Source organism: Arvicola amphibius, chromosome 4 (genome assembly GCF_903992535.2).
Source record: "Arvicola amphibius chromosome 4, mArvAmp1.2, whole genome shotgun sequence".
Taxonomy (NCBI): domain Eukaryota; kingdom Metazoa; phylum Chordata; class Mammalia; order Rodentia; family Cricetidae; genus Arvicola; species Arvicola amphibius.
Window position 1 is genome coordinate 38,573,005 of NC_052050.1, and position 27,640 is coordinate 38,600,644.

Below are 27,640 nucleotides of genomic sequence, written 5' to 3' on the forward strand. Positions count from 1 at the left end.
GGTTGAGATTTGCATTAAGGCTTAAGTATAGAGTCACTTAATTAGTTTATTTTATGGTTTGTTTTTCAGGGGCAGAGTTTTACATTTACTGCCCAGGCTGGCCTTAAGCTCACAGTAATCCTCTTGCCTCAGTCTCATGAGTCCTAGGATTACAGATGTGAGCTACCATGCTTGACTTAAGAGAATTTATTTTTAATGTTTTATGCTCTTGAAAAAGAAGGTATGCTGGAGTTGCGAGGTACAGTTTTCTATCAAGGGATCAATTTTGTTAATGCTGTTGTTCAGACCTTCAGTGTCCTTATTGATATTCTGACTGCTTATTTTGCCAATTACTGAGACATGTTGATATCTTTAAATATAACAATATCATCATAGATTTACTTTTGACAGCTTTAATATGTGTTAAATGCATATTAAATAAGGTCTATCTATGTAGCCTTGGCTATCCTGAAATTCACTATATAGAACAGGCTGGCTTCGAACTCACAGAGCTCTATCTGCTTCCTGAATGCTAGGATTAAAGCCTATGCCACTATGCCTAGCAATTTTATATATTTTGAGACTATCTTGGCCTGGAGATGTAACTAAGCATAGAGCTCTTGACTAATATCTTAAAGGCCCTGAGTTCTATCCTCAACAAAGAGAAACAAAAAACCAAAACTGTCTTATTAGGTGCATACAGGAATTTTGTTGCTTCTCTTGTTTGACAAGGTCTTGCTAAGTACTCTGGACTAGCCTTTAATATAGGATCCTCCTCCTGCCTGAGTCTCCTAAGTGCTGAGATTACAGGTTTATGTCACCATGCCCAGCTTTAGGTGTGGCCAGCTTTTAATATAGCATATGTCCCTCACACAATGAACTTTTTGTGCCTGTATTAAGAGATCATATTTTCTCTAATATCTTTTTATTCCAGTATTGAGGATTGAGCCAGGCTCTTGCATATGCTGGGCATATGTTCTACTACTGAGTTATAACTCCATCCCTCTTCTCTTAATTTTTATTAGGAGATAGGATCTAATTAATTTATGAGGGCTGGCCTCGAATCACTCTGTAGCCAAAGTAGGCCTTGGTTTCTGATTCCCCTGTCTCAGCCTCTCAAGTATCTGGGATTACAGACCTGAGCCACCAGATCTACTTAGAAATGTCTTAAAAGTAGAATCTATTCCATATTGATACAGTTTCTATACCAGTTTTCTCTTTTTAAGTTTTTTTTGGGGGGTGGTGTTGTGTGGGAGGCTCAAGACAGTGTGTCCCTGTGTAGCCCTAGCTGTTCTGGAACTCTGTAGACCAGGCTGACCTTGAACTCAGATATGCCTGTCTCTGCTTCTCTAATGCTGGGATTAAAGGCATATACTCAACTATGAATATGTTTTCATTTAAGATTTTTTAAAAATTATATTTTATGAGTGTTTTGTCTGCATGCATGTATGTGGAACATATGCATATCCGGGGCCTGTAGAGGTCAGAAGAGGGTGTCAGAATCTTGTTATCTACCACATGGGTCCTGGGCACTGAATCCTGATCCTCTGAAAGAGCAGCACATGCTCTTAACCACTGAACCATCCCTCCAGTTCCCACCAGCTTTCTTTTTATTAGTATAGGCCTGTCATATTTTTTGTTTTTCTTTCAATTTTCTTGTCCTTATATTTTAGAAGATTATTTTTTGTAAGTGATCTATGGGGCCAAGTAGAAATTCTTAATCGGGTAGTCTTTATATTTCAATTGAAATAACTAATTTATTACATTTAACATTGTTATGAGTATGTTTGATTTCAAATCTATCTTTTTACTTTTTATTTATTTCCCATTGTCCTATGTTTCTTTTAATCGACTTTTCATTTTATTGGCTTCATCATTGTATTTTTCCCCTCTACTAATCTGCAAATTTCACACTTCTACTATTTTTCGATTAGCAGATATTATGTAATTATAGTAACTTATAGGAGTCTATCCTTAATATCTTAATATCTTTTCTGGGTCGTATCCCCATTTACTCCTTCCTGAAGCATATTGTTACTGTTCTTTAAAATCCACTTGGTAACTACTGCTATTTCATACTGTGTTTGCAAAGATTTATCTTCATAATTCCAACTTGCTTTGATGTTTATGGCTTTTTACATCTCAGCTTCCACTTGAGATTGCCGCTCTCTCCAGCTTACTTGCTGGAGATATTTGCCAGGGTTCCCAGCGGCTGTCTAAATGGTACAGCTACTGTTCAGCCTCTTTCTCCCTGGCCCTTTCCTGTGTACCTGGAGCTAACGCGTTCCGCTCAGTTTCTTCGTTTTCACCTTCCTTTCCCTCCGTGAATGACTCTGCAAGTTCACAGATTTCCTTGTTAATGTAACTCTGATGTGACAGTGGGTCACCAAGACCAGAGATGAAGCCGAGGAACCTCCTTCAGACAAGGAGCATTGTTGTATTTTCCTCTGCTCACTGTTTGTCTTGTAGATCTCCTCTACTCGTAGTTGGCTGGAGGCACACTGTCAAATGTTGATTTGCTTTCGTTTTTCACCTTTTGGTGTTTTTATTGGGCCTAAAGCCAGGCTTACAATTCTAGATGATTCTGATGGTTCTTCAGCTTTACAGTGGTGTGAAGGTGATACACATTCAGGAAAACCTGTCCTTTGAATTTTACATTTTGATTTTCTCTCAGCAATATATTGTATGACACTTTCTTGTGATGCTGAGTAGTGGAAGTGAATCTCTGAATTTGCCAGCAAGGGGGCCGTAGAAATGGCACAGTGGCTAGGAGCCTGGGTCAATTCCCAGCACTCACTTTGTAGCCCACGACTGTCTGTAACTCTAGTTCTAGGGGATCTAGCGCCTTTTTCTGGTCTCTGCTGTTATTACATGTACATGGTGCACAGACGCTACATGCAGACAAAATGTATACACATTAAAAACCAAAAGTGGGGGCTGGAGAGATGGCTCAAAGGTTAAGAGCACTGACAGTTCTTCCAGAGGTCCTTAGCATAAACAGAGACTGCACCTTGGTTTTTCCGGTCACCCAAACCCAAATAATCACACAGAAACTATATTACTTACAACACTGTTTGGCCAATGGCTCAAGCATATTCCTATCTAGCTCTTGTTATCTTAAATTAACCCATTTCTATTAATCTATGAATCACCACGAGGCTGTGGCCTACTAGTAAGGTTCTGGCATCTTTCTCCTTTGGCAGCTATGTGGCATCTCAGTCTGCAGTTGCCACCCAGATGCAGCGGAAGCAAGATGAAAATGCTGAGCTGAAAAAAAGGAACCAAGCCATGTGGCTAAACAAAGATAAAAATTATGGGTTAATTTAAGTTGTGAGAGCTAGTTAATAATAAGCCTGAGCTAACAGGTCAAACAATATAATTAATATAAGCCTTTGTGTGTTTCTTTGGGACTGAACAGCTGCAGGACCAGACAGGACAGACTCTACACCTGAGTTCAATTCCCAGCAACCACATGGTGGCTCACAACCCTCTATAATGAGATCTCATGCCCTTTTTTAGTGTGCAGGGATACATGCAGGCAGAACACTGTATACATAATAAATAAATCTCCAAAAACCCCCACAAAAAACCCAAGAAAGATAACCATAGAACTGGAAGCAGTGATCCATCACATTCAAATCCCCTTACCAGCCATGATGTGATGTTTCTGATTTGATCAGAGATGCAGAGGAAAAGAATCTGAAGTGAAAGGATCAGTTCACGTCTAGTATAACAGTAACCACTACAAGAAAACCCCTTGTGGTCCAGGTTCTAAGACAGGGATCGATTTCAGATAAGAATCTATGGTAACTGAATGACTTACACAGTTCTGAGATCGTTAAGTGATTACTTCCATCACTATTGAGCAGGGAGTGGAGGCTGAAGTTACCATTGCAACTGCCTAAATCAACTATTTTAATATATTGACTCAATCAGTTTTTTTTAAAACCCTGAACTTTGGAAACTTCAATGTTTAGAATTTGAAAAGAGATTAAAAATTCACCAATGGAGATGGAGAATGGGTGATCATGGAGGTGGGGAGTCAAAGAGTGGTGTCTCGGTATCCCAGCAGAGTCAGCGGTGTTGAAGTATAGTGGTGGGAACTGGAAATTGATCGGTACATTGATTCAGTAAAGAGGCAGAGATGGACGTCAGACTGAGGGCAAGCCCAGGAGAGAAGGGTGAGAAACGAGGTGTACTGTGGTCGGTTTTGATGTCAACTTGACACTAATTAGAATCACCTGAGCAGGGAGCCCCTTCTAAAAAACTGTCCTGATTGCCTTGATTGATGTCGGAAGCCTCACCCTGATTGTGGGTGGCACCTTCTGGTAGCAGTGCAGATGAAAGGGTGTGTCAGAAGGAAAGCCATCCATCCTTTTGGTTGACTTCCCTCTCCCCCAGAGTCAATTTGCCCTCTTGTTGCAACTGCTGATTCTTGGCTAATATCAGAAGCTATTTCCATGCTTTTGTCCTGGACTGGGGTCAGGGGCTTCCCAGGACCCTTTTGAGCTTCTAATACCAGAGTGGAAATGTTAAGGTACCCAGTGTTGTTCTCTTCCCCCTCAGTGAGAGTCATTGTGGAATCACTCTGACTACTGAGGCACTCAGTCTCTCTCTCTCCCTTCCTCCCTATTTCTTCCTTCCTTCCTTCCTTCCTTCCTTCCTTCCTTCCTTCCTTCCTTCCTTTCATTTCTTTGATTTCCTTCTTTTTTTTTTTTTTGGTGGTGAGGTTGAGACAGAGTTTCTCTGTGTAGCCCTGGATGTCCTGGAACTCTCTCTGTAGATAAGGATGGCTTCAAATTTACAGAGATCCCTTCATCTCTGCCTCCCGAGTGCTGAGACTAAAGGTGTGTGCCACAACACCTGGTTGAGGTACTCATTCTTCAGAATCAAGAACTGCTGGGTTTCCAGCTCTCAGGCGTGATTCTGCCGTTGTTTTTCTTTTGTTGTTGTTCCTATTTTAACACTGACTTCATAAAATCTTTAAATAATATATTCAAATCATGGGTTCTTTGGTCCTTTTCTCTAGAGAACGCTTGCTAATACAAGGTGGAACTGCAAATGCAGACAATCAGAGTGTAGCTGTAGGCAAGAGAAGTGAAACAGGACAGCATTCTGGGCTGGAAGGGGATTTGGGAATGGAGGAGGAGAATTCTTTGTTGTGAAGAACTGGAGACTGGTGGGGACTTGTGGAGGTGGTGATGGGATGGTTTCTATGAGGAGAGAGTAAGCATGAAAGGTAAAGAATAGTGAATGTATAGTTTTTTCCTAAATAAGGTCTTTATTTGTGAGTTAGAGTATTCTAGTTAGATTAGAAACTTGAAGACTCCTTTATATCTATGTTGAACTTTAAAAAATGTCCTTCCTTCTTTCTTTTCTTCATTCCTTCTTTCTTTCCTTCCTTCCTTCTTTCCTTCCTTCCTTCCTTCCTTCCTTCCTTCCTTCCTTCTTTTCTTCCAACAAGATATTACTCTGTAGCTAACAGAACTACAACTCACTGTGTAGACTAGGCTTACTTCAAACTTGTGGCAATCCTCTTGTTTATGCCTTCCAAGTACTGGTATTGTAGATGTGTGCTACTATGCCTAGCTAAAAATGTAATTCTTTAGTACATAGCAAATATTGGGTCTAAGTAATTGTTAAGGGGCTGGGAGTATAGCTAGATGATAGAAATGATCTAAAATGTACAGGACCTTGGTGTAATCCCTAGCACCACACATACTCAAAAAAGATTCTTACAGGCCAAGGAGAGGGCAGGTAAAGTGTAGCTGTATATATGTCTGATGACCTGTGTTTGAGCCCTGGAAGCCATGTAAAAAGCTGCATGCATGGGCTAGCTAGCCTGGAGTATGTAACTCAGTGGCAGAAGCAATAGGAGTGAGCATGCCTCATCAAGATGGAAGGTGAGAACTGATTCCACAAAGTTGTCCTCTGATCTCCACATGTATGCTGTGGCATGTACATGCCCACACTCACACATACAATAAACAATTCTTTAAATTTTTTTTCTAGTTTCATCCATTTGCCTGCACATTTCCTTGTTTTTTTCTGCTGAGTAGTACTCCATTGTATAAGTGTATCACATTTTCTTTATCCATTCTTAGGTTGAAGGGCTTCTAAGTTGTTTCCAGGTACTGGCTATTATGAATAATGTTGCTATGAACATAGTTGAGCAGGTGTCCTTGTGGTATGATTGAGCATCCTTTGGGTATATACCCAAGAGTGGTATCGCTGGGTCTGGAGGTAGATTGATTTCCACTTTTATGAAAAACCATCATACTGATTTCCAACGTGGCTGTACAAGTTTTCACTTCCAGCAGCAGTGGAGGAGTGTTCCCCTTGCTCCACATCCTCTCCAACGTAAGCTGTCATCAGTGTTTTTTGTCTTAACCATTCTGACAGGTGTAATATTTGATTTGCACTTCCCTGATGTTGATGCAATTCCTTAAATATTTTTCGGTCATTTGAGATTCTCTGTATGCCAGAAGAGAGAGCATCAGGTCTTATTTTAGATGGTTGTGAGCTACTGTGTGGGTGCTGGGAAATGAACTCAGGACCTCTAGAAGGGCAGCCAGTGCTCTTAACCACTAGCTATCTCTCCAGCCAAGTGACTTTGATAAAGTTGTAAATTACTCTAGAAAAAGTATATTTGGAAAACTGAGAAGAGTCCCATAATCTATTCCTCCCATCCAAGTCTAGACATACCCTCAGGGTCCTCCATCTATCTACCTACCAATCTAGTTAGTTTATTTTTATTTTAAAATTTGTTTTTTTTTTTTTTGGTGTTTTCCCTGCAGGTATGTATGTGTATCAGATACATGCCTAGTGCCTTCAGAAGCCAGAAGAGGGCATCAGATCCCTTGGTTGTAAGGTGCCACAAGAGTGCTGGGAACCCAAAGTTGCTCTACAAGAGCAGCAAGTGTTCTCAACTGCTGAGCCATTCTCTCCAACTCTTATATATTTATTTTTGTGGTTCTGGGAATCAAAGAATGTAGAGTCTCAAGCATGCTAGACATGTGCTCTGTGAACCAAGCTACATTTCCTTTTAACTGTCAACAGTAAAAAAAAAAAAAAAAGAATGGCTGCAATCATGTTTGACATACAATATACACTGGGTTATCCTGTAGTTATTGGCTATCCCTGTAAATATTTTTCATGTTACTACATAGTTTTCATAACCACTGAATTTCTGGGCCATTACTGGCTGAACAATATCCTATTGTGCTGGACATTTAGGTTAACAATTTTTAGTTATTCTATATAATTATTTTGAACAAATATCCCTAAGAAATTCATTGTGTGCCTACCTTTTATTATTTGATCAGCTATTCCTGTTTTGAGCTGTATAACTTAGAGAATAATTCTGGATTGGCTTTTCATTTTGACTTACAGTCACACCGTTAAAACAGATTTTTTTTCTCTAATTCTACTAATTATACGTTAGGTTTGAAGTTATACAAGGAAACAATGTGTGTCCTGGCTGTTGCCAGTTTTGAATAGCTTTTGAAATTCTAATTTTAGAATGTGTATTCCATGAAACATTTTGGATTTTAATAGGTTGATTCGAGGATTGGTTTTGGACCATGGTGCCCGTCATCCAAGCATGAAGAAGCAAGTGCAAGATGCATTTATCCTCATTTGCAATGTTTCACTGGAGTATGAGAAAACGTGCGTCTCAGTTTGTCTTTATGACACTTGAAACTCTTTTAACTTTTCTTCTTCCTTTTTGTAAATTTATTTTTAATTATGTCTATGTAGCCGGGCAGTGGTGGCGTACGCCTTTAATCCCAGCACTCGGGAGGCAGAGGCAGGCGGATCTCTGAGTTCGAGGCCAGCCTGGTCTACAAGAGCTAGTTCCAGGACAGGCTCTAGAAACTACAGGGAAACCCTGTCTCGAAAAACCAAAAAAAAAAAATTATGTATATGTACTATGTATGGGTCTGTGCATGTGAGTAAAGGTGCCCCAGGAGGCCCGAAGAGGGCATCTGTGCCCTGGAGCTGACGTTGCCGACAACTGTGAGCCACCTGACTTGTTGCTGGGAACTGAAGTCAGGTCCCTTTAGCCTGAGCCATCTCTCCAACCCCAATTTTTTTTTTTGTCCTGGAACTAGCTCTTGTAAACCAGGCTGGCCTCGAACTCAGAGATCCGCCTGCCTCTGCCTCCCGAGTGCTGGGATTAAAGGCATGCGCCACCACCGCCCGGCTTCCAACCCCAATTCTTAAATTATTTTTTCCATATCCCTCCCCCTTCCTCCTTCTTTCACCCACACTCTCTCTCTTTTCTTGACAGGAGTTTCACTTTTTAGTCCAGGCTGGTCTCGTACCTGTAGCTCTCCTCCTGCCTCAGTCTCCTGAGTACTGGGATAGCAAGTGCGAGCCACCGTGCCCAGCTCCCTGTTCTCTAAAGGTGTTTTGTAATCTCTTTTTCCCTTCTACCCCTCCTCACTTGCTTTTTCTATTTTTTCTTTTTTGTTTTTGTTTTTGTCCTGAAGAAAGGGACTTGCATTGCTCTGGGTGACTTCAAACTTGTAAACCTCTTGCCTTACTTAGCCTCCATTTCTGGCTTACTAACTTGTTCTTATTAATTCTTTAGAGAAGTGAGCTCCGGTTTCTTTTATAAGACTGTAGAAGAGAAAGAGAAATTGGTAAAAGCCGAGAGAAAATTCATTGAAGATAGAGTGCAGAAAATAATAGACCTGAAGCAGAAAGTCTGTGCCGAGTCCAATAAAGGCTTTGTTGTCATCAATCAGAAGGTGAGAAGAAGTTCGCAGCCGAAGTGCTTGTCACTGTGTCTCAGCATTTCTCAGTGCGGCCTGTGACCCGAAAGTGTCCATATGGCATTTTCAGGGAGTTTGGGGAGGAAACTCTTTTTATAATAATAATACCCTTTACACTGTGTGGGCTTTTATAAGGAAGGGTAAAGCTGCTAGCTTCTTCCTGCACACCAAGAGAGCAGCACCGAACTCGGCTCTTCCCCATACTCTTTACTGCCACAGAGCCAGGGGAAAAGGCACTTCATTCACGAGTGTCTGATGATGGGTCTGGAAAGGTGGCTCAGCGGTGAAGAGCGTGCACTGCTCTTGTGGATCTGAATTCAGCTCTCAGCACCACATGGTCAGTGGACTGCAGCTCCAGGGGATCGCTTGCCTTCAGGCCTCCACACATCTGCACTCGGGAGCACGCATCCACATACAGACATACCGCACACACAGTTTTTTGTTTTTGTTTTTGTTTTGTTTTGTTTTGTTTTTTTTTTAGAAAAGGATGTCTTGAAATGTTAACTATTGATTTTATTAAATATTGGTCCTTAAGTATTCATTTTCTTTTGTAATTTTGTGTGATAAAATTGAAATATACATAAAGCACTTCTTCATAGCAAAATATGCTGGTTTTCTTGAAGAAAGCCTATGTGTAATTGGAGTTTGAGTTAAACTAGTTACTTTTTCATGGAAAGCCTTTTTTAGTTGAAAGAAGGTTCAACAGATAAACTATTGTTACCTAGATTTGGATGTCCAGTGGATTTTTTTTCCTGAAAAATTAATGCAACAATTCACTACTCCAAGGAAGGAAGAAACCTCGCAGAGTGTGCTGCCTGACTCAATGAACCAGTAGTAGTTCCTAAATGACTACAATCCACATAATCTTGCAAAGTCATGCATGAATAAATAACCCCCTTAGAATATAATATCAATTATTTTTTAAAATCCTTTCAAATGTTTTCCTTTTTCATTTATGTTTAGGGATGTGTGTCTGAAACTAGAGTTGCAGGCAATGGTGAGCCACCCCACATGGGTGCTAGGAACTGAGCTGAGGCCCTCTGACAGAGTAGCCTGTATTTTTAACCACTGAGCCCTCTCTCTTGTCCCCATTTTTATAACTTGATACAGCTACAACTCACTATATAGCTTAGGCTGAGAAGGAACTTGCTACGTAGTCTCTTTTGGCCTGGAACTTTAGATCTTCCTTGCTTCAGCCTCCTGAGTGCAGGCATTACAGGTGTGTGCCATCATGCCCAGCCTTGACTCTTCTTGATTTTTAAGAACATGAAGTGGTGCTGAGACAAAAAAATAAAAATAAAAAATAAAAAAGCTTGAGAAATACTGGTTTAAATTTTTTAAGGTTAAGAGTAGAGCTCAGTGGCAGAGCACTTGCCTAGAGTAGAACAAAAACCACTTAACTTTTGTGTTAACTTGAACACAGGGCATTGATCCGTTTTCCTTAGAAATGCTTGCAAAATATGAAATCGTAGCTCTTCGCAGGGCAAAAAGAAGAAATCTCGAAAGGTAAGTGCAAGTTATGTATCTCAAGTCTTTTCTGTCACTCTTGGCGATGCTCTCCTTTTTGTTTGTAGTGTCAGGAACTGAATCCAAAGCTTTCTAAGTTCTTTCTTTCTTTCTTTCTTTCTTTCTTTCTTTCTTTCTTTCTTTCTTTCTTTCTTTCTTTCTTTCTTTCTTTGTAAACAATTGCTGGGTGCGGTGGATGCCTTTAATCCCAGCATTGGGGAGGTAGAGGAAGAGGGATCTCTGTGAGTTCCAGGCCAGCCTGGTCTACAGAGTGAGTTTCAGGACAGCCAGAGAAACCCTTAAAAAACCAAGCAACGACAACACAAACCCACAAGCTCTGGGGCCAGGGAGATAGCTCAGTGTGTAAAGTACCTTGCTGTGCAAGCTTGAACACCCGAGTTCTGATCGCTAGAGTCCACATGAAAGCCAGGAACAGCAGCATTGTGAGCCTGGACCCCAGCTCTGGGCTTGCTGCTCAGCCAGCCTAGCTTAGACTTCAGGCTTCATGTTCAGTGAGAGACCCTGCCTCAAAAAAATGAGATGGAGAAGTGATTGAAAAAGACAACCTGTGTCACTCTCTGCCCACCCCACTTGCATGGGTGAGTGCACCTTCATACACTCTCTGCCCCCCACAAAACATATTTTAGAAACACTATAATACTGTATGATCTCACTTATATGTGGAATTTAAAAAGACTGTGTTTTCAGAAGTAGGTAAGAGGATGATAGCGGAGGCTGGAGCGCTAGGAGAAATGAAGAGTTTGGGAGCTGTTGATCAAAGGTACAAAGTTTTCATTAGAGAAGACAGGTAGATACGGGTTTGTTATAAAGCTGGTGACTGTAGGTAACAACTATATGTTTGTTTTTGAGACAGGGTCTCAGGTGTAGACCTGGCTTGCCTAGAACTCATTATATAAACCAGGCTGCCCTTAAACTCACAAGGATTCACCTGTCTCTGCTTCCTTAGTGCTTGGATTAAAGTGAGATCATGTAAAAAAAAAAAAAAGGAAAAGAGAAATTAGCTTTTGTATTTTCTATAACCAAAGTGGAGGTGCTGTACATGTGATTCCAGGCTTACCCTCGCCTGTGGAGGAATAGCTGTAAACTCCTTTGAAGACCTTAATGAAGATTGCTTGGGGCATGCTGGCCTTGTATTTGAGTATTCATTAGTGAGTATATCTTTATTTTTAGTTTTTAGACAAGATGGCTCTGTGTGTAGTCCTGGCTGTTCTGGAACTCACTTTGTAGACCATGCTGGCCTCGAACTCAGAGAACTGCCGGTCTCTGAATGCTAGGGTTAAAGATATGTGTCATCACTGCCCAGCTCATCATGAGTATTTCTGTGAATAGCACTTATAGCACGATTCCTAAACCATTTATGGTATTTTATACATTTTAATTCATATATTAGATTTTGAGGTCGGACAGAACAGAGTTTGCAGTTTATTAAGTGTTAAGAGTTTTCCTATGGAGCCACAGTTGGTCTTGAACTGTCTTCCTGACCCAATCCCCACAATGGTAGGATAACTTAACCACTTTAAAAAGACATCTGCAGTTATACTTGATAAGAAAATTTACATGAAGATTTTATCTTAATAGAAAATAGATTTGAATTTCATGATGACATTGCTATTTTATGCAAATGTAATAATGTAATCTGTCAAATATTATACTTGTTGTGCATGCATGTGTGTGTATGTATACGTATGTGTGTGCATGTGTGTGTGTGTTTTACTGGGGATCCGAGTCAGGATCTTACGCATGCTGGGCAAAGTGCTCTACCACCTGCGCCCTCAGCTATATCTTCTCTTGTTCCCTGCTAGGGTGAGGAAAAGTTCACTTTTATTGAGGACTGTGTGAATCCTCTCTCTGTCACCTTGTTGATCAAAGGACCAAACAAACATACTCTTATACAGATCAAGGATGCTTTAAGAGACGGACTTCGTGCGGTCAAAAATGCCATTGAAGATGGTAAGCAAGCTCTTTTTGTGGTGGATATGCATCTCATGCTTTTTTGTAGTAATAAATATGACATGGTATATATAATATTTTAAGGTACAAATGATTACTCTTTTATTTCACTTTAGACAATTTTCTAATTTTCCTTTGGGATATCTGTTAAGAATAAAGATAAGGTATGTTGCCTTATTAATTAGCCCCTCTCTAAGAGATGAAAACCACTTAACTTAATACTATATTGCTACTTCATACATTTAGGAATTTATTTTTCAAACCGCAAGAGAGCTTTTATAACTCAGAACTTGCTTCTTTCCCTCAGGTGTAGTGTAGTGGTAAGAAAGGTTGGGAACGGATGTTAACTTCTTAAATTCTTGATAATTTAGAACTAGCTTGTATTTAAAAGGAGTTAAGGGAGGTAATTCAATAAAAGCATTCCTTTAAAACAGAGTAATAGACATATGGAAAGATGTTAAAATAAACCAGTCATTAAGGAGTGGAAATCATCAGGCGGTCATGGTGCACACCTTTAATCACAGCACTCAGGATGCAGAGGCAGGCAGATCTCTGTGACTGAGGCTAGCTTGGTCTAGAGTGAGTTTCAGGATAGGTTTCAAAGCTACACAGAGAAATCCTATTTCAAAAAACAACAACAGAAGAAGAGGAGGAGGAGGAGGAGGAGGAGGGGGAGGGGGAGGAGGAGGGGGAAGGGGAAGGGGAAGAAGGGGAAGGGGAAGAAGGGGAAGGGGAAGGGGAAGAAAGGGAAGGGGAAGGGGAAGAAGGGGAAGAAGGGGAAGGGGGGAAGGGAGGGAATGGGAGGGGACAATGGGGAGGTGAAAGGAGGGAGTGAAGGGGAAGGGGGGCGGGGAAAGGGGCAAGGGGGGAGGGAAGAAGGGGGAAGGGGATGGAAGCAGGGGAAAGGTGAAGGGGAAGGGGGAAGGGAAAGGGAAAGGGGAAAAGGAGGGGAAGGGGAGAAGGGAAGGGGAAGGAAAGGGGAAAGGGGAAGGAGGGAACGGGGAAGAAGGGGTAAGGGTTTACCTGAAGGGGAAGCGGGGATAGGGGTACGGGGAAGGAAGGGGAAGGGGGGGGGGAAGGGAAAGGGGAAGGGAAAGGGGAAGGGGGAAAGGGAAAGGGGAAGGGGAAGGAGGGGAAGGGGAAGGAGGGGAAGGGGAAGGGGAAGCGGGGAAGGGAAAGGGGAATGGGGGAAGGGAAAGGGGAAGGGGAAGAAGGGGAAGGGAAAGGAGGGGAAGGGGAAGGAGGGGAAGGGGAAGGAGGGGAAGGGGAAGAGGAAGGAGGGGAAGAGGAAGAAGGGGAAGGGGAAGAAGAGGAAGGGGAAGAAGGGGAAGGGGAAAAAGGGGAAGGGGAAGGGAAAGGGGAAGGGGAAGGAGGGGAAGGGGAAGAAGGGGAAGGAAGAAGAAGAAAAAAGAAGAAGAAGAAGAAGAAGAAGAAGAAGAAGAAGAAGAAGAAGAAGAAGAAGAAGAAGAAGAAGAAGAAGGAAGAAGAAGGAGGAGGAGGAGGAGGAGGAGGAGGAGGAGGAGGAAGAGCAAGAGGAGGAGGAGGAGAAGAAGGAGGAGGAGGAGGAGAAGAAGAAGAGAAGAAGAGAGAGAAGAAGAGGAGAGAGAAGAGAAGAAGAAGAAGAGAAGAAGAAGGAAGGAGAAGAAGAAGAAGAAGAAGAAGAAGAAGAAGAGAAGAAGAAGAAGAAGAAGAAGAAGAAGAAGAAGAAGAAGAAGAAGAAGAAGAAGAAGAAGAAGAAGAAGAAGAAGAAGAAAAGGAGTGACAAGCAAAAGCACAATGAGATGTCATTTTGCATCCTCTAGGATGACTGCCATACAAAAGCTGAATAACAATTAAGTGTCCTTCCTTGGCAAGGACATAAAGACACTGGAACCCTAATGAGAACTGTTGGGTGACAGGTGCTTCTGACTGGATCAAATAGTAGTTCTGTCCTTTTTTTTCTTTCCTTTTTCTCTCCACACACTCATTTCTTAGTGGCTGTACTAGCTCATACTATTACCAGAATGTAAGGGTTCATTCCCCCACAACTTCAGTGGCATTTGTTGTCATTTTGATAATGGCCATTCTGACTGAGTGAGGGGAAATGTTGGTGTAGTTTGAGTTTGCATTACAGTAATGAATAAGGATGGTGAACATTTTCATGTATTTATTGGCCTTTTCTACTTATTTGGAAATGGTGTATTTACCTCTTTAGTGATTGAATTGTTTGTTGGTTTGGGGCCCTTCACATGTTCTGGATAGTAATTTCCCAGCAGAGGAATAACTAGGAAAGTCTCCCATTCTTAGCATTCTTTACTGTTTTCTATGATATGCAGAAACTTTTTAATTTCTCGCATTGGGTCCCAATGCAGTCCTTGCTATTTGGTTGGGCTTTGGGGAACATATTCAGAAAGGTTTGCTTTTTCCTGTTTCATTTACTTATTTGTTTGTTTATTTGTTTTTGAGACAGAGTTTCTTTACTTAGCCAGGCTTGCCTTGAACTTACAGAGATCTACCTGCCTCTGTCTCCTAAAATTATAGGATTATACATGTGCACCAGCATGCTTGATATATGTCTGTATCTTAAGTTTTTTCCTAGTAGTTTCAAAGTTTCAGGTCTTTATGTTGATGTCTTTGGTCTATTTTGAATTAATTTTTGTGCGTGGTGAGAGGTAAGATCTAGTTTAATTTTTCTACATATGGATATCTAGTTCTCCCAGTGCAGTTTGTTAAACATGCTGTCCATTCTCCAAGTGTATATATTCTCTGGATTTCTTTGTTAAAAAGCCAGTGGCAGCTGGGCATGGTGGCACACGCCTTTAATTCCAACACTCTGGAGGCAGAGGCAGGCAGATCTCTTGTGAGTTTGAGGCCAACCTGGTCTACAGAGTGAATTCCAGGACAGCTAGTACTGTTACACAGCGAAACCCTGTCTCAGAAAACCAAACACAACAACAACAAACCAACCAAGACCAAAAAACCAGTGACCATAGCAGCATGGGTCTATTACAGGATCCTCTGTCCCATTCATGTTGGCCTGTGTGTCTGTTTTTGTGCTAGTACAAAGTAATTTCCTTATATCTAAGTTGGGAGCACCAAACTATTGCTTGTGAGTGAAATATGAGTTGCTGCATGTCTTTAGTAGATAGGTTTTTAGTAACTCAGTCATACCCCCTTGAGTGTATTGACTGTAGCTGTTCTGTGCTGTCGTGGTGGGTGAGGTAGTTGTAAAGGGAATGGCAGGACCCACAGAGCCTAAGCTGTTAGCTGACTTAGTTGTTTTTCAGTACTAGGGATAGAATCAGGGATATGAATGTTCTAGGCAAGCTTTCTACCGCTGAACTGCATCCCTAGATAAGTAAAAAGTCATATTAGTGTGTGCGTGTGCGTGTGTGTGTGAATGAGGATGTGCCCATGCTTAGTGCATTTGCATAGAGGTCAAAGGACAGCTTTCAGAAGTTGATTCTCTCTTCCCACTTGGGCTCTGGGATCAAAATTCAGTCTTGCATGGTTGGTGCTTTACCCACTGAGTCATCCTGCTGGCCTTTACCTGACTTTTGCATAAATTTTAGCTACTGATTTAAGTTATCAGCTTTATTGGCATAAAGTTGTTTTTAACATTTCTTGCTTCTTCTTTAGCTGTAAGGATGCATTTTCCTTCTTCCTCCTTCTTGCTACTCCTGCCTTCACCCCCCTCTCTCTCTCTCTGTGTGTGTGTGTCTATCTCTCTCTCTGTCTCTCTGTCTCTCTCTGTCTCTCTGTCTTTGTCTCTCTCTGTGTGTCTCTGTCTCTGTGTGTCTCTGTCTCTGTTTCTCTCTGTGTCTCTGTCTCTGTCTCTGTCTCTCTCTCTTTCTCTTTCTCTCTCCAAGGGTTCACTCTAATCCAAGCTGGCCTGGAACTCAGTGTGTAGCCCAGACTGGCCTTGAAGTTATACCAATACCCCCATCTGGCTTTCTTAGTGTGGGTTTACAGGTGTGAGCTCTATTTCCCATTTCTTATTTCCTAATTTTTCACTCTGATCTCTCCTATTTCCATTCCTCCACTTACACTGGGTGCTGTGTGCTCCCCTCTCCCTTCCTGGGTTTAAGGACTTTGTTCTTTTCTAATGTAGGTAGTTCTACAAATTTTTCTTCAGCAGTATCTCACAGCTTTATGCTATTTTTTCGTGAGGAATGGTTTCTGGGAAGCTCTCAAAGGTATGGTAACGTCTTTTAATATGGGTGGGGTAGGCAGTACATGGGTACATGTGTTTATTTGCATATTTAGTCTTATACCCCTCACATACAAATATTATTTTGAGTGTATTGCTCCTTAGGAAGGAGCTTTTCAAAATGTGATGAGATATAAGGATATACCCAGTTTATAGCTGAATAACTTCTTCAGCATTTATGTTATGAAATGAATCAGAAAAGGGAGATGGTAATAAAAATGCTGAGCTGAGACGTATTGATTTTATATTGTTTTGCTATAATTATAGGTAATTCCAGAACAAATTTGTTGATTTAAACAAGTTCAAATCTTTATGACATTATACAAGCAGGACTGGGGATCTATTGTTGAGTGGTAAAGTCCATGCCTGTCCTGAGCAAGGCCCAGGCTTAATCTCCAGTCCCACAACACAATTACCCAACACTATGCAAGCAGATGTAAAACTCTTATCCAGGTGTGAAAATTGATATATTTTAAAACAAAGCTCTTGGCTTAAAATACAAAGACACTTTTTTCTCCCCTTGGTTACGGTTTAGATTCTGCTCCAATATAGAAAACAAATCCTTCATTGGGTTCCAAAAATTCCATACCCAAATGTCTGGCCACATTATTTGCCCTAATCCCCACTTCCTTTTAATTCATTTTCACATTCACTGAACTGCGGGGGAAGTTTCTAAAAGTCACACATTCAAACTGATTTTAAATAGCAATAAGCAAACATAATTTTGCATGGTTTTAAATCCTTTATTTTTAAGAAACTATACAGACCGGTTTCTAAATGTTAAGTAACAGTGTAATCACTCTTCAAGGCATAATGAAGACATAATACACTGTCAATAAGTCATTGTTCCCACCAATGACACTCACATGCTGAGATTAGATGGGGTCAGGTACATTCAATGTTGCGGCATGGCTCCATGCATTGCTTCAGTTAAATGGCAGTGTGGACACATTGTGGATGTCACTATTGAACTGTGTGGTGAAACAGGAATGCTGGTCTAGAACTGCCACATCTTGCATTGGCTCCAGCAAACTTTGGAGAATTCTTTTTTACTTCATTGTACGTGGCACTATGCTACATAAGGGCTCTTGACACAACCGTATAATGTATATTGAACATGCTTCCCTGCATATCCCGTCCTGCCTCCCCGCTCCCGTTAGTACTTTTTGTTCCCCTAGCCAGTGTCACTTATACTTTTATGTCATATGTGTGACAGGATGAAAGTCGGGGGAAATTATGAGGAAGTGGGAAGGGGAAGGAGCCCCTTTCCCCTTTCTGCTTGAAGTTTCTCGCCTGCTGAGAGCTGAGATAGTTAACAACATCCATCCACTGTGAAGGTTACTCACATAGAGAAAGTCTTCCTTTGATATAGTGGTAATTCCAATAAGAATGTTTAAATAGTGAACTGTGCCTGAGGCCTAAGTCTGGGTGACCTTTTCCCATTCTCATCTGTAAACCTGCAATTTTCTAGAACTCTCCTAAGACTCTCCACTTACAATTACAGACGTGTCTTAACCACCTTGCCCAACCCTTGTGCCTCATGGTTTTATCTTTATTAGATTTTAATCCCATCCAAAGCACTCTTGGAGCTACCCTGTAATTTCACTTATCATAAAGAGTGGGGTGGGACTGGCAAGCTTGCTCAGTAGGTCAAGACACTGGCTACCACGCCCAACAACAGTTCAATCTCCGGATTCTCATGGGGGAAGGAGAGAGAAAACTGACTTCCTAACACTGTCTCTGACCTCCGGTGACCATTGTGGGATGCACGCATCCACCCAGTTGCATGCACATATAAATAAGTAAGTGTAATAAAGAAAAATTTTTAATTAAAGTTATTGTATGTACATTGGTGAATATGTCAGGTCCCCTGGAACTGGAGTTACAGACAGTTGTGAACTGCTGTATGGATGCTGGGAATTGAACCTGGGTCCTCTGGAAGAACAACCAGTGCTCTTAACCACTGAACCATCTCTCCAGCCTGGAAAAGGGTTTTTAAAGTAACCATTAAGAGTTACAATTTTAGAGCCACCAAAATAGTATATAACTGCTGCAGAGACACTTAAGCAGGACTCGTGAGAAGCTCATGCCCAGGTGCTTGGTGGGTTTCATTTTTCCCTAAGCACCCCTCTTTCTATTAGCCCCAAGTCTAAATCTGTGTTAAACTTTCTTCATTAATTTTTTATATGTATGTATGTATGTATGCATGCATGCATGCATGCATGCATGCATGCATGTATGTATGTATTATCAGTGTGCTGTATGCATGGGCACATGTGTGTCGTGACACATGTGCACGGTGATCAGAGGGAAACTTCAGGAGTTGGTTCTCTCCTCCCACCACGTGGGTTCTGAGAATTGAAATCAGGTTATTAGGCACAGCAACAAGCACCTCATATTAGTTTTGTTTTGTTTTGTTTTGTTTGTTTCTTTGTTTCTGTGATAAACACCCTGACCAAAAACAACTTGGGGAGGAAAGGATTTATTTCATATCATCGGTTACTTTCATTGAGGAAAGCCAATGCAGGAACTCAAAGCAGGAACTTTACATGGAGGGATGCTGCTCACTGGCTTGCTCCCAGGCTCATGTTCAGCTCCTTTCCTTTCCTTTCCTTTCCTTTCCTTTCCTTTCCTTTCCTTTCCTTTCCTTTCCTTTCCTTTCCTTTCCTTTTCCTTTCCTTTCCTTAAGACAGGGTTTCTCTGTGTAGCCCCGGCTGTCCTAGAACTCACTCTGTAGACCAGGCTGGCCTCGAACTCAGAGATCCAGCCTGTCTCTGTCTCCTGAGTGCTGGAATTAGAGGTGTGTGCCACCACTTCCTGGCAGCTTCTTTTCTTACATAGCCCAGGCTCACTTGCCTAGCTGTGGTATCACCAACAGTGGGATAGACTCTACCACATCAATTAGCAATTAAAAAAAAATCCTGGCCCTCCACAGGCATACTTACACAGGCCACTGTGATGGAGGTAATGCTTCACTTGAGGGTCCCTCTTCACAGGTGTGTCAAGTTGACAGTGAAGATTAGTTGTCACACACTCTCCCCCACCAAGCCATCCTGCTAGCCCTAAACCTCCTTCTTAATAAATTCCATCTCTGCTACAGATGGGTTCATTCTGATTTTGTGTGTGTGTGTGTAGGGGGGGGGGAGGAGTCAAGGATTCATCTTCACCTGAGTGGAGGTCTCTGAAAGAACTCTCAAGACCACCAAGGTGCAGTTCTGGGGTTTGTCTTCTGCTCTACCTGTCTGACGGTGTATACTCACAGGATTTTATGTACCTAATAAAGTCTGGGAACCACAAATCAGAGAAAAACACGCACCATTTGTCCGAGACTGGAAAATGAATATCTACAGTTGTACCCTTTCCCTGCAGCTGATGTACCTTCCTCCTTCCTGACTAAAAACCTTTCCGCTGTGTATATATGCCACGTGTTGTCTATTCTTGTCTTGTTGGCTCTCTCGGCTGCTTCCCTGACTTAGCTGTCGTAACCAGTGCTGCAGCAAACCTCGATGCGCAAGCGTCTCTGAGATATGTTGCCTTGGAGCTTTTCAGGCACAGCTGAGCATGGAATAGCTGGATCACATAGTAGATTTACTTCTAGTTTTTTGAGGATCTCCACTACCAGTTTACAGCCGTGTATACAGTTCTCGTTGGTCCATATCCCCACTAGCACTTATTTGGATAATGGATAGTGATTACCATTCTTCCTGGCATGAGATGGAATCTAAAGTTGTTTTTAAAATAATTATTTTATGTGTATGAATGTTTTGCCTGTGTGTATGTCTGTGTACCACATGTATGTGCCTGGTGTCTGTGGAGGCCAGAAGAGGGTATTAGATCACTTGGAACTTGGGTTACAAGTGATAAATGAGCCACCATGTAGGTGCTGGGGCTTGAACCCAGGTGCTCTGGAACAATCACCAGTGATCTTAATTGCTGAGCCATCTTTCTAGCCCCTCCAATGTAGTTTTAAAGTAAATTGTATCTTTTCTTTTAATTTTAACAGTTTCAAACATGTATATTCTGAGTTTGGAGCATTTCTACCCCCCATTACCTTCTCTTGTGCCCACTTTCTACAGGTAAAATCCTTTCTCCCAACAAGCCCCTTTCTACTAAAATGTTCTTTGTTTTTGGCCTACTGAATATAACTGTGGCTGCTTGCATGAGTGGAGGGTTATTTTTTTGTTTCTGTTTCTGCTTTTGTTTCTGTTTTTGTTTTGGTTTGTTTGGAAAAGTTCTGGAAATGTTCATGTGAAATACGAGCTTTGGAGATCGTGAAAGTAAATCAGATTCTCATATGCAGATATTCCTGGATGACCTGAACTTTTCACATGTTCTTATCACTTGAAAAATAAAATCCACGAAACTGGGATTTATCTTAGCAGTAGAGTGCTAGCCTAGGGAGTGGGAGTGGGCAGGGTCACAACTCAGTGATAGTACCTGCCTAGCATGTGTGAGGTCCTGGAATCTAACCAGAATCACAGAAAAAAAATCATGTACTTTACTAAAAATAAAAGACTCATATTTCTCCATTCATATCCCCAGGATGCCCCCAAAGTCCCCAGTTCCCAACAAATCCCCACAGGATGCTCAGGATCCTTGCAGGCAGTGGCTTGGCTCTGCCATTTTGGATCAAGTTCTTCTGTGTGAACATTTCATGGGACCTGAGTTGTGCTCAGACACCGCAAGGATTCTGGGTGATAGTGAGGATCTTTTCAGTGTCCCCGCTACCTGCGAGGTGGCTCGGGTGCCTCTGTGTCACTCGTGGCCTCCAACCATCACTGCCAATCTGTGGCCAACGTATAGGGGTCAAGAGCATCCAGTCAGTGCCGGAAGTGATGTTGATACCTTGCCCAGGTCAGGAATAACGTGGTGGGCCTGTGAATTGGTCCCCACCCATCGCAGACAGCTCCCTCTTTAGGGCCTTCAAAAGGCTGTCCACCCCTTCCTGGTCAGGTATGACAGTGACAATTGAGGAATGGTGGGGGGGTAAAGCTGGATTTGGGTTATCAGTTGGATTCTTTCAGTGCCTGCAAGAGGTGCTGACTGTAGTCATCTGAGCTACTGGCTCTAGGGGAGCTCCCAAGATATCTAGGAAGCTCCAGCTGGAGGGGCCATTACTAGGATGACATCAGCTGGCTCCAACTTCTCATGGATGGACACAATGCACTCTCTCCTGCCCCACCAACCCTACACCTTCGTCAACCTGGCCACGCTCCCCAGCAATGCTGGGAACTGTGGCTAGATCCATATGGATCATCTGCAGATAAGGCTTCTTTGTTTATACCCCTTTATTTCCTTCTCTTACTGCTCTAGCTAAGAATGAAAACTGAGAAACTGGACATCCTTGTCTTGTTCCTGATTCTAATGGAAATGCCTTGAGTTTTCCTCCATTTAGTATAATGTTCATTATAGGTTGTTGTATAGCCCTATTATATGGCGCTGGGATATGTTATTTTTATGCCTAGTCTCTTCAGTGTTTCTGTCATGAAGGGATGTTGGATTTTGTCAAAAGCCTTTTCCACATCTATTGAGGTTATCATGAGACTTCTGTGATACCTTTAGCATTATTTTTATTGCAGAGGATTGCTTTCAGTGTCTGGGATCTTCAAAAAATATTTTATGTGTATGAGTGTTTTGCCTGTTTGTCTGCACATAACATATGTACAGTGCCCACAGACGCCAGAAGAGGGCGCCAAATGCCCGGAACTAGAGTTGCAGATGGCTATGAGCTGCCATGTGGGTGCAGGGGATCAAAACCAGGTCCTCTGGAAGAGCAGCAGGGCTCTTAACCACTGAGCCAGCTCTCCAGAGCTTCTGTGGGGAATTTCATGTTTGCACATGATTTTTTAGATTTTGTTCTTATTTCTATGAAGAATGATGCTGGGTTTTTGGTGAGGATTGTGTTGGATCTGTAGATTAGATTAGTTTTTGTAGGACAGCTATTTTTACAATATTAATTTTTCCAATCCGTGGACATGGGAAGATTTTGTCTGTCTCCTAGTGTTTGCTTCAATGGTGTTTTAAGACATTATATAGATCTTTCATTTCCTTGGTTAGATGTATTTTAAGATTTCATTTTATTTTTTGAAACTAATTTGAATGACATTGTTTCCTTGATTCTCAGTGTGTCTTCCACTGGTATATAGGAAGGGCACTTCTTGATTTTTGCATGATGTTTTGTGTCACCTTGTCTTGCTGGAAGTGTTTATCAGATGTAAGGTTTTTTTTTTTTTTTTTTTTGAGACAGAGCTTCTCTGTGTAACAGCCTTGACTGTCCTGGAACTCACTTTGTAGACCAGGCTGGCCTCGAATTCACAGAGATCCTCCTGCCTCTGTCTCCCAAGTGCATGCGCCACCACCACCTAGCACAGATGTAAGAATTTATGGTAGAGTCTTTAGGGTCTCTGTGTATAGTATCAAGTCACCAGCAAATAAGGATCTTTTCACTTCTTTTCCTGTCTGTGTACCTCTTATTTCCTCTCTTGTCTTATTACAAGCTCTAGCTAAACCTTCAACCTCTGTGTTGAATAGGAGTGGAGAGAGGACACCGTTATCTTGCTCCTGACCTTAATGGGAGTGTTGTGAGTTTTCCTCTTTTGCATGTTGCTGGCTTTAAGTTTGCTGTATATGGCTTCTATTATGCTGAGATATGTTCCTTCTATTCCTAGTCTCCTCAGTGTTTTGTCATGCAAAGTAGTAAGATTTTGTCAAAGGCCTTTTCTGCATCTATTGAAATGATCCGTGATTTCTATCCTTGAGTCTATTTATAGGCTATATTACTTTTATTGATTTATGTACCTTAAACTATCTCTGCATCTCTGGAATGGAATGAACTTGATAATGATGGATACTCTTTTTGATGTATTCAATTTAGTTTGCAAATATTTTACTTAGAGTTTTTGCTTCTATGTTCATATGACAAATTGGCCTATAATTTTCTTTTGTGTGTGTGTGTCTTTATCTGGTTTTGGTATCAGGGTAGTACTGGCTTCATATGTGAGTTTGGAGCATTTCTTCATTTTCCATTGTATGGAATAGTCTGGAAGGATTGGTATTACATCTTTAAAGGTATGGTAGAATGCAGCGAATCCATCTAAGCCTGGATCTTTCCTTCTCCTCCTCCTCCTCCTCCTCCTCCTCCTCCTCCTCCTCCTCCTCCTCCTCCTCCTCCTCCTCCTTCTCTTTCTCTTTCTTTTTTCCTCCTCCTCTTCGTCTTCTTTCTTCTTCACAGGGTTTCTCTGTCTTGACTGTCCTGGAACTTGCTCTGTAGAATAGTCTGGCCTTGAATTTACAGAGATTCATTTGTTGGGGCAGCTGACCAATCCCTGCTTTCAGGGGCATGGCTGCTCCAGGGGAGAAAGGTACCTTTAAAAAGAACCGGGTTGGGGATAGACGGCCCTATTTTTTCCCGCTTGACTCTCTGCTTCGCTGGAGCTTTGTATTTGTAAGTGTATCCCACTTTCTCCTTTTATTAAAACTGATTTATTCTAAAAGGACTATTTTTGGTTATTTCCAAATTCCTCCGACCGCCGCTACACTCATTTGCCTTTGCCTCCCAAGTTCTGGGATTAAAGGATAAAGTCATCTAAGTTACTTATCTCAGTTAAATTTTGGTAGCTCATATGCTTTTAGAAAGTCATCCATTTCGTTTAGATGTTCTAATTTAGTGCAATATACATTTTCAATGTTTGTCTTTAGGACTTTATGAATTTTATTGGCACTCCCCTTTTAAATTGGTGTTGTTTCATTGAATCTCCTGCTTTTGGTATGTTGTGTCTTCATTTTCATTTGACTCTAAAACTTACTTCCTTTCTGATTTCTTCAGTAACCCAGTTGTTTACTATACATGAATTAGTTGTTTTCTTGTTGCTGATTTTTAACTTCATTTTATTGTGGTCAGATAGAATACAAGAAGCTGTTTTAATTTTCCTGTATTTGCTGAGACTTGCTTTTTGTCCTATAATATGTTCTACTTTAGGGAAAGTTCTATGGGCTACAGAGAAGGACGTATATTCAGCAGTATTTGTGTGAAATGTTCTGTAGATGTCTGCTAGGTCCATCTGAGGTATCACGAAATCCAGATGTTTCTCTGTTTATGATTCATCGGGATGGGAGTGGGGTACTGACATCACTCAGTATTCTTTTTGTTTTTTGTTTTTTTTTTTTTTTTTGTTTTTCAAGACAGGATTTCTTTGTAGCTTTGGAGCCTGTCCTGGAACTAGCTCTTGTAGACCAGGCTGGTCTCGAACTCACAGAGATCCGCCTGCCTCTGCCTCCCAAAAGGCGTGCGCCACCACCGCCCGGCCATCACTCAGTATTCTTGTTTTGGCTATCTGGGTCTTGACCTCTAGTAGTGCTGGGTGCCCTTGTGTCCAGGGTATATATGCTCATAACAGTAGTATTGTTTTATAAGAGTGTTCTTTTAGTCAGTATGAAGTGACTTTCTTCATCTCTTTTGACTAATTTGGTTTGGAGTTTATTTTGTCAAATACAAGAATTCTGTTATAAATCCAGCCCTTTAAAAAAAACTTTTTTCTTTTAATGTTTTATTTTATTTATTTTATATCTTGACCATAGTTTTCCCTTCCTCCTCTCCTCCCAGCCCCTCCCCCATGCCTCCCTGTCCATCCGCTCCTCCCGTGTCTCTGTTCAGGAAAGGGCAGGCCTCCCATGGATGTCAACAAAACAGCATATCAAGCTGTATATAGCTTGATATGTATATAGCAAGAATAGTCACCTTGCCTTGTAGTAAGGCTGGGCAAGGGGACCCAGTGTGAGGAACAGGATCCCAAACTAGCGAAAGAGTCAGAGATAGCTCCTGTTTCCACTGTTGGGAGTCCCACAAGAAGACCAAGCTAGACAACTGTCAGATACATGCAGAGGGCCTAGGTCAGTCCCGTGCAGGCTGCCTGGCTGTCAGTTCAGTCTCCGTGAGCCCCTATGAGCCCAGGTTAGTTGTAAATGCCGCCTTTTAGTCTGTCTTCTATGTGGGGAGTGGGGACCATGGATGTTCAGAGTTATTATTGAAGGTTGTGCGTTGGTTCCTGTTACACTGTTGATCTTATGGCGATTGATGAGTTTGCTTAACTTCTGGTCTAGCATCACCTCTTCTTTCCTGTAGTCTCATACTGTGTCTTTCTGTTCGGACCTCAGGATTCCTTTGAATAGCTTGGGTAGAGCTGGTTTAGTAACCATGAACTCCTGGTCCAGTCACTGAAAGTTTTTCTTTGCCCTTCAATTATGAGAGATAGTTTTCCACATAAAGTAGTCTGGCTTAGCAGTTATTGTCTTTCAAAGGTTGAAATACATCATTCTAAGGCCTTTTAAATTTTTTAGATGAGACAGTGTGTCCAGCTTCTTGCTACTATAAATTATAAATAACAACTTTTCAATGCTGTCATATAAGATGTAGGTAAAAGAAACATCTACCTAAAAAAGATTTGTGTGGCTGGGCGGTGGTGGCGCACGCCTTTAATCCCAGCACTCGGGAGGTAGAGGCAGGCGGATCTCTGAGTTCGAGGCCAGCCTGGTCTACAAGAGCTAGTTCCAGGACAGGCTCTAGAAACTACAGGGAAACCCTGTCTCGAAAACCACCCCCCCAAAAAAAAAGATTTGTGTGTGTGTGTGTGTGTCTGTGTGAGTTTATGTGCACTATGTTAATGCAGGTTGATGCAGGACAGACAGTGTTAGATTCCCTGGATTTGATCTATAGATAGATGGCTGTGAGCTGCCTAATGTGGGTGCTGGGAATCATCTCTTTGGCTCCAGAAATGCCACTTTTATTTTCCAGAGGATAAGCATGAAACAAACTGTTTGCAACCAGTATTTGTACTGTGCTTAATTATTTGATTTCAGAATGCTTTTTGGGCAAACCTAGTTACTTCTGAACTGTGGAATTTATTTGATCTCTAAATATATTCAAAACATTGCAGAGGTAGTCAACTAATTAAAGGCGCTTGCTTTTGTAGCTCACTGCTTTTCTCGCTCCCTCCCTTGCCTGACATCTTCCCGTTGTTTCCCTCTGGCAGGTTGTGTGGTCCCAGGGGCTGGAGCAGCTGAAGTCGCTATAGCAGAGGCTCTTGTGAACTATAAACACCGTGTGCAGGGACGATCTCGCCTTGGAGTCCAAGCCTTCGCTGATGCCTTACTTATTGTCCCAAAGGTGCGACTGTCTCCCGGCCAGATAACGGCCAGCCAGACTGAAAGATCCTTGGTTACAAACTGCCATCTTTCCCAGCGGTTCGCAGAGTTAGAAATGTGCTTATTTGCATTTCCTGTTATGTTGAATATTTTACAAAGCCAGCAGAGAAACTGTGGGAACTGAAGCAGCCAGGTTTTCCTTGTGTCTGAAAGCTCCTTCAGAAAGTTCAGTACTAACCAATCCTAATGAACAGTTTGGAGTTTAGGTTTTGTTAGGTTTTTCCCTTTTGCATAGATTCTTATTTTGTTGGTGCCATCCGACAATATTAGTTATTGCTTTAAATTGGGAGAAGAGAAGGACTTCTTCAAAATGTTTAGTATCCCCAAATACTACTAGCTTGAATTTGTTGTAATTTTCAACAAGGAGCGACACAGGAGAGGACAGAGCTGTCCTTCCTTCCTCTTGGCCTTCTGTTAGTTGTCAGCCACATAGAAATATAGAAAGCTGTTTCCAGCATGCTATTGCCATGAGTTAAACCATTATTAACAATCCTGGCAAAGACTTAAATAATTTATGTCAGAATTATTCATAATTTGTGGGTTGTTTGTGAATATCTATTTTTTCTTTCCTCCAAGCAGCAAAGTCATTAAGTAATGATGTTGTTAGCATGAATTGGTGGCCCTGGCACACAGTGGCCCTTTTCTCTATCAGTCGTTAGTAGAGAAAAGTGGGCTGGTAAGGAGAACAGGCATCTCCATCCCAGTTGCTGCAGTTCATGGCTCTCCTTCTGAAGCCGAGGGGCACATGGTGCTGCAGATGCTCTGTTTCTCTCTAGCATGTGCTGGCAAGAACGAGAGGGCATGCGGCTCAGGAGGCCAGGGCAAGCAAGAGTGATCTTAAATCTTTTATAAAGAAAGAAATAAACTGGATGTGGTGGCACGTGCCTAATGCCAGCACATGGGAGGTGAAGCAGGAGGACTGGGAACTCAAGGCATTTCCTGCTACATAAGGGGAGAAGGGGCTTGAGGCCAACTTGAACTACATGAATGTAGACCTTGCATAAAATTATGTGGGAGC

General features: G+C 41.8%; 1 protein-coding gene across 2 annotated transcripts in view; it reads left to right on the forward strand.

Moving 5' to 3' along the window:
• Cct6b (chaperonin containing TCP1 subunit 6B) overlaps nucleotides 1–27,640 on the forward strand; it is a 45,160-nt gene that overhangs the window by 14,679 nt on the left and 2,841 nt on the right. For both annotated transcript variants that reach the window (XM_038328172.1, XM_038328173.1), the window contains exons 6-11: nucleotides 7,537–7,647; nucleotides 8,573–8,732; nucleotides 10,180–10,262; nucleotides 11,335–11,431; nucleotides 12,086–12,233; nucleotides 26,451–26,584. In XM_038328172.1, the coding sequence (XP_038184100.1) occupies nucleotides 7,537–7,647; nucleotides 8,573–8,732; nucleotides 10,180–10,262; nucleotides 11,335–11,431; nucleotides 12,086–12,233; nucleotides 26,451–26,584 (733 nt within the window). The remainder of the gene's footprint in view (nucleotides 1–7,536; nucleotides 7,648–8,572; nucleotides 8,733–10,179; nucleotides 10,263–11,334; nucleotides 11,432–12,085; nucleotides 12,234–26,450; nucleotides 26,585–27,640) is intronic.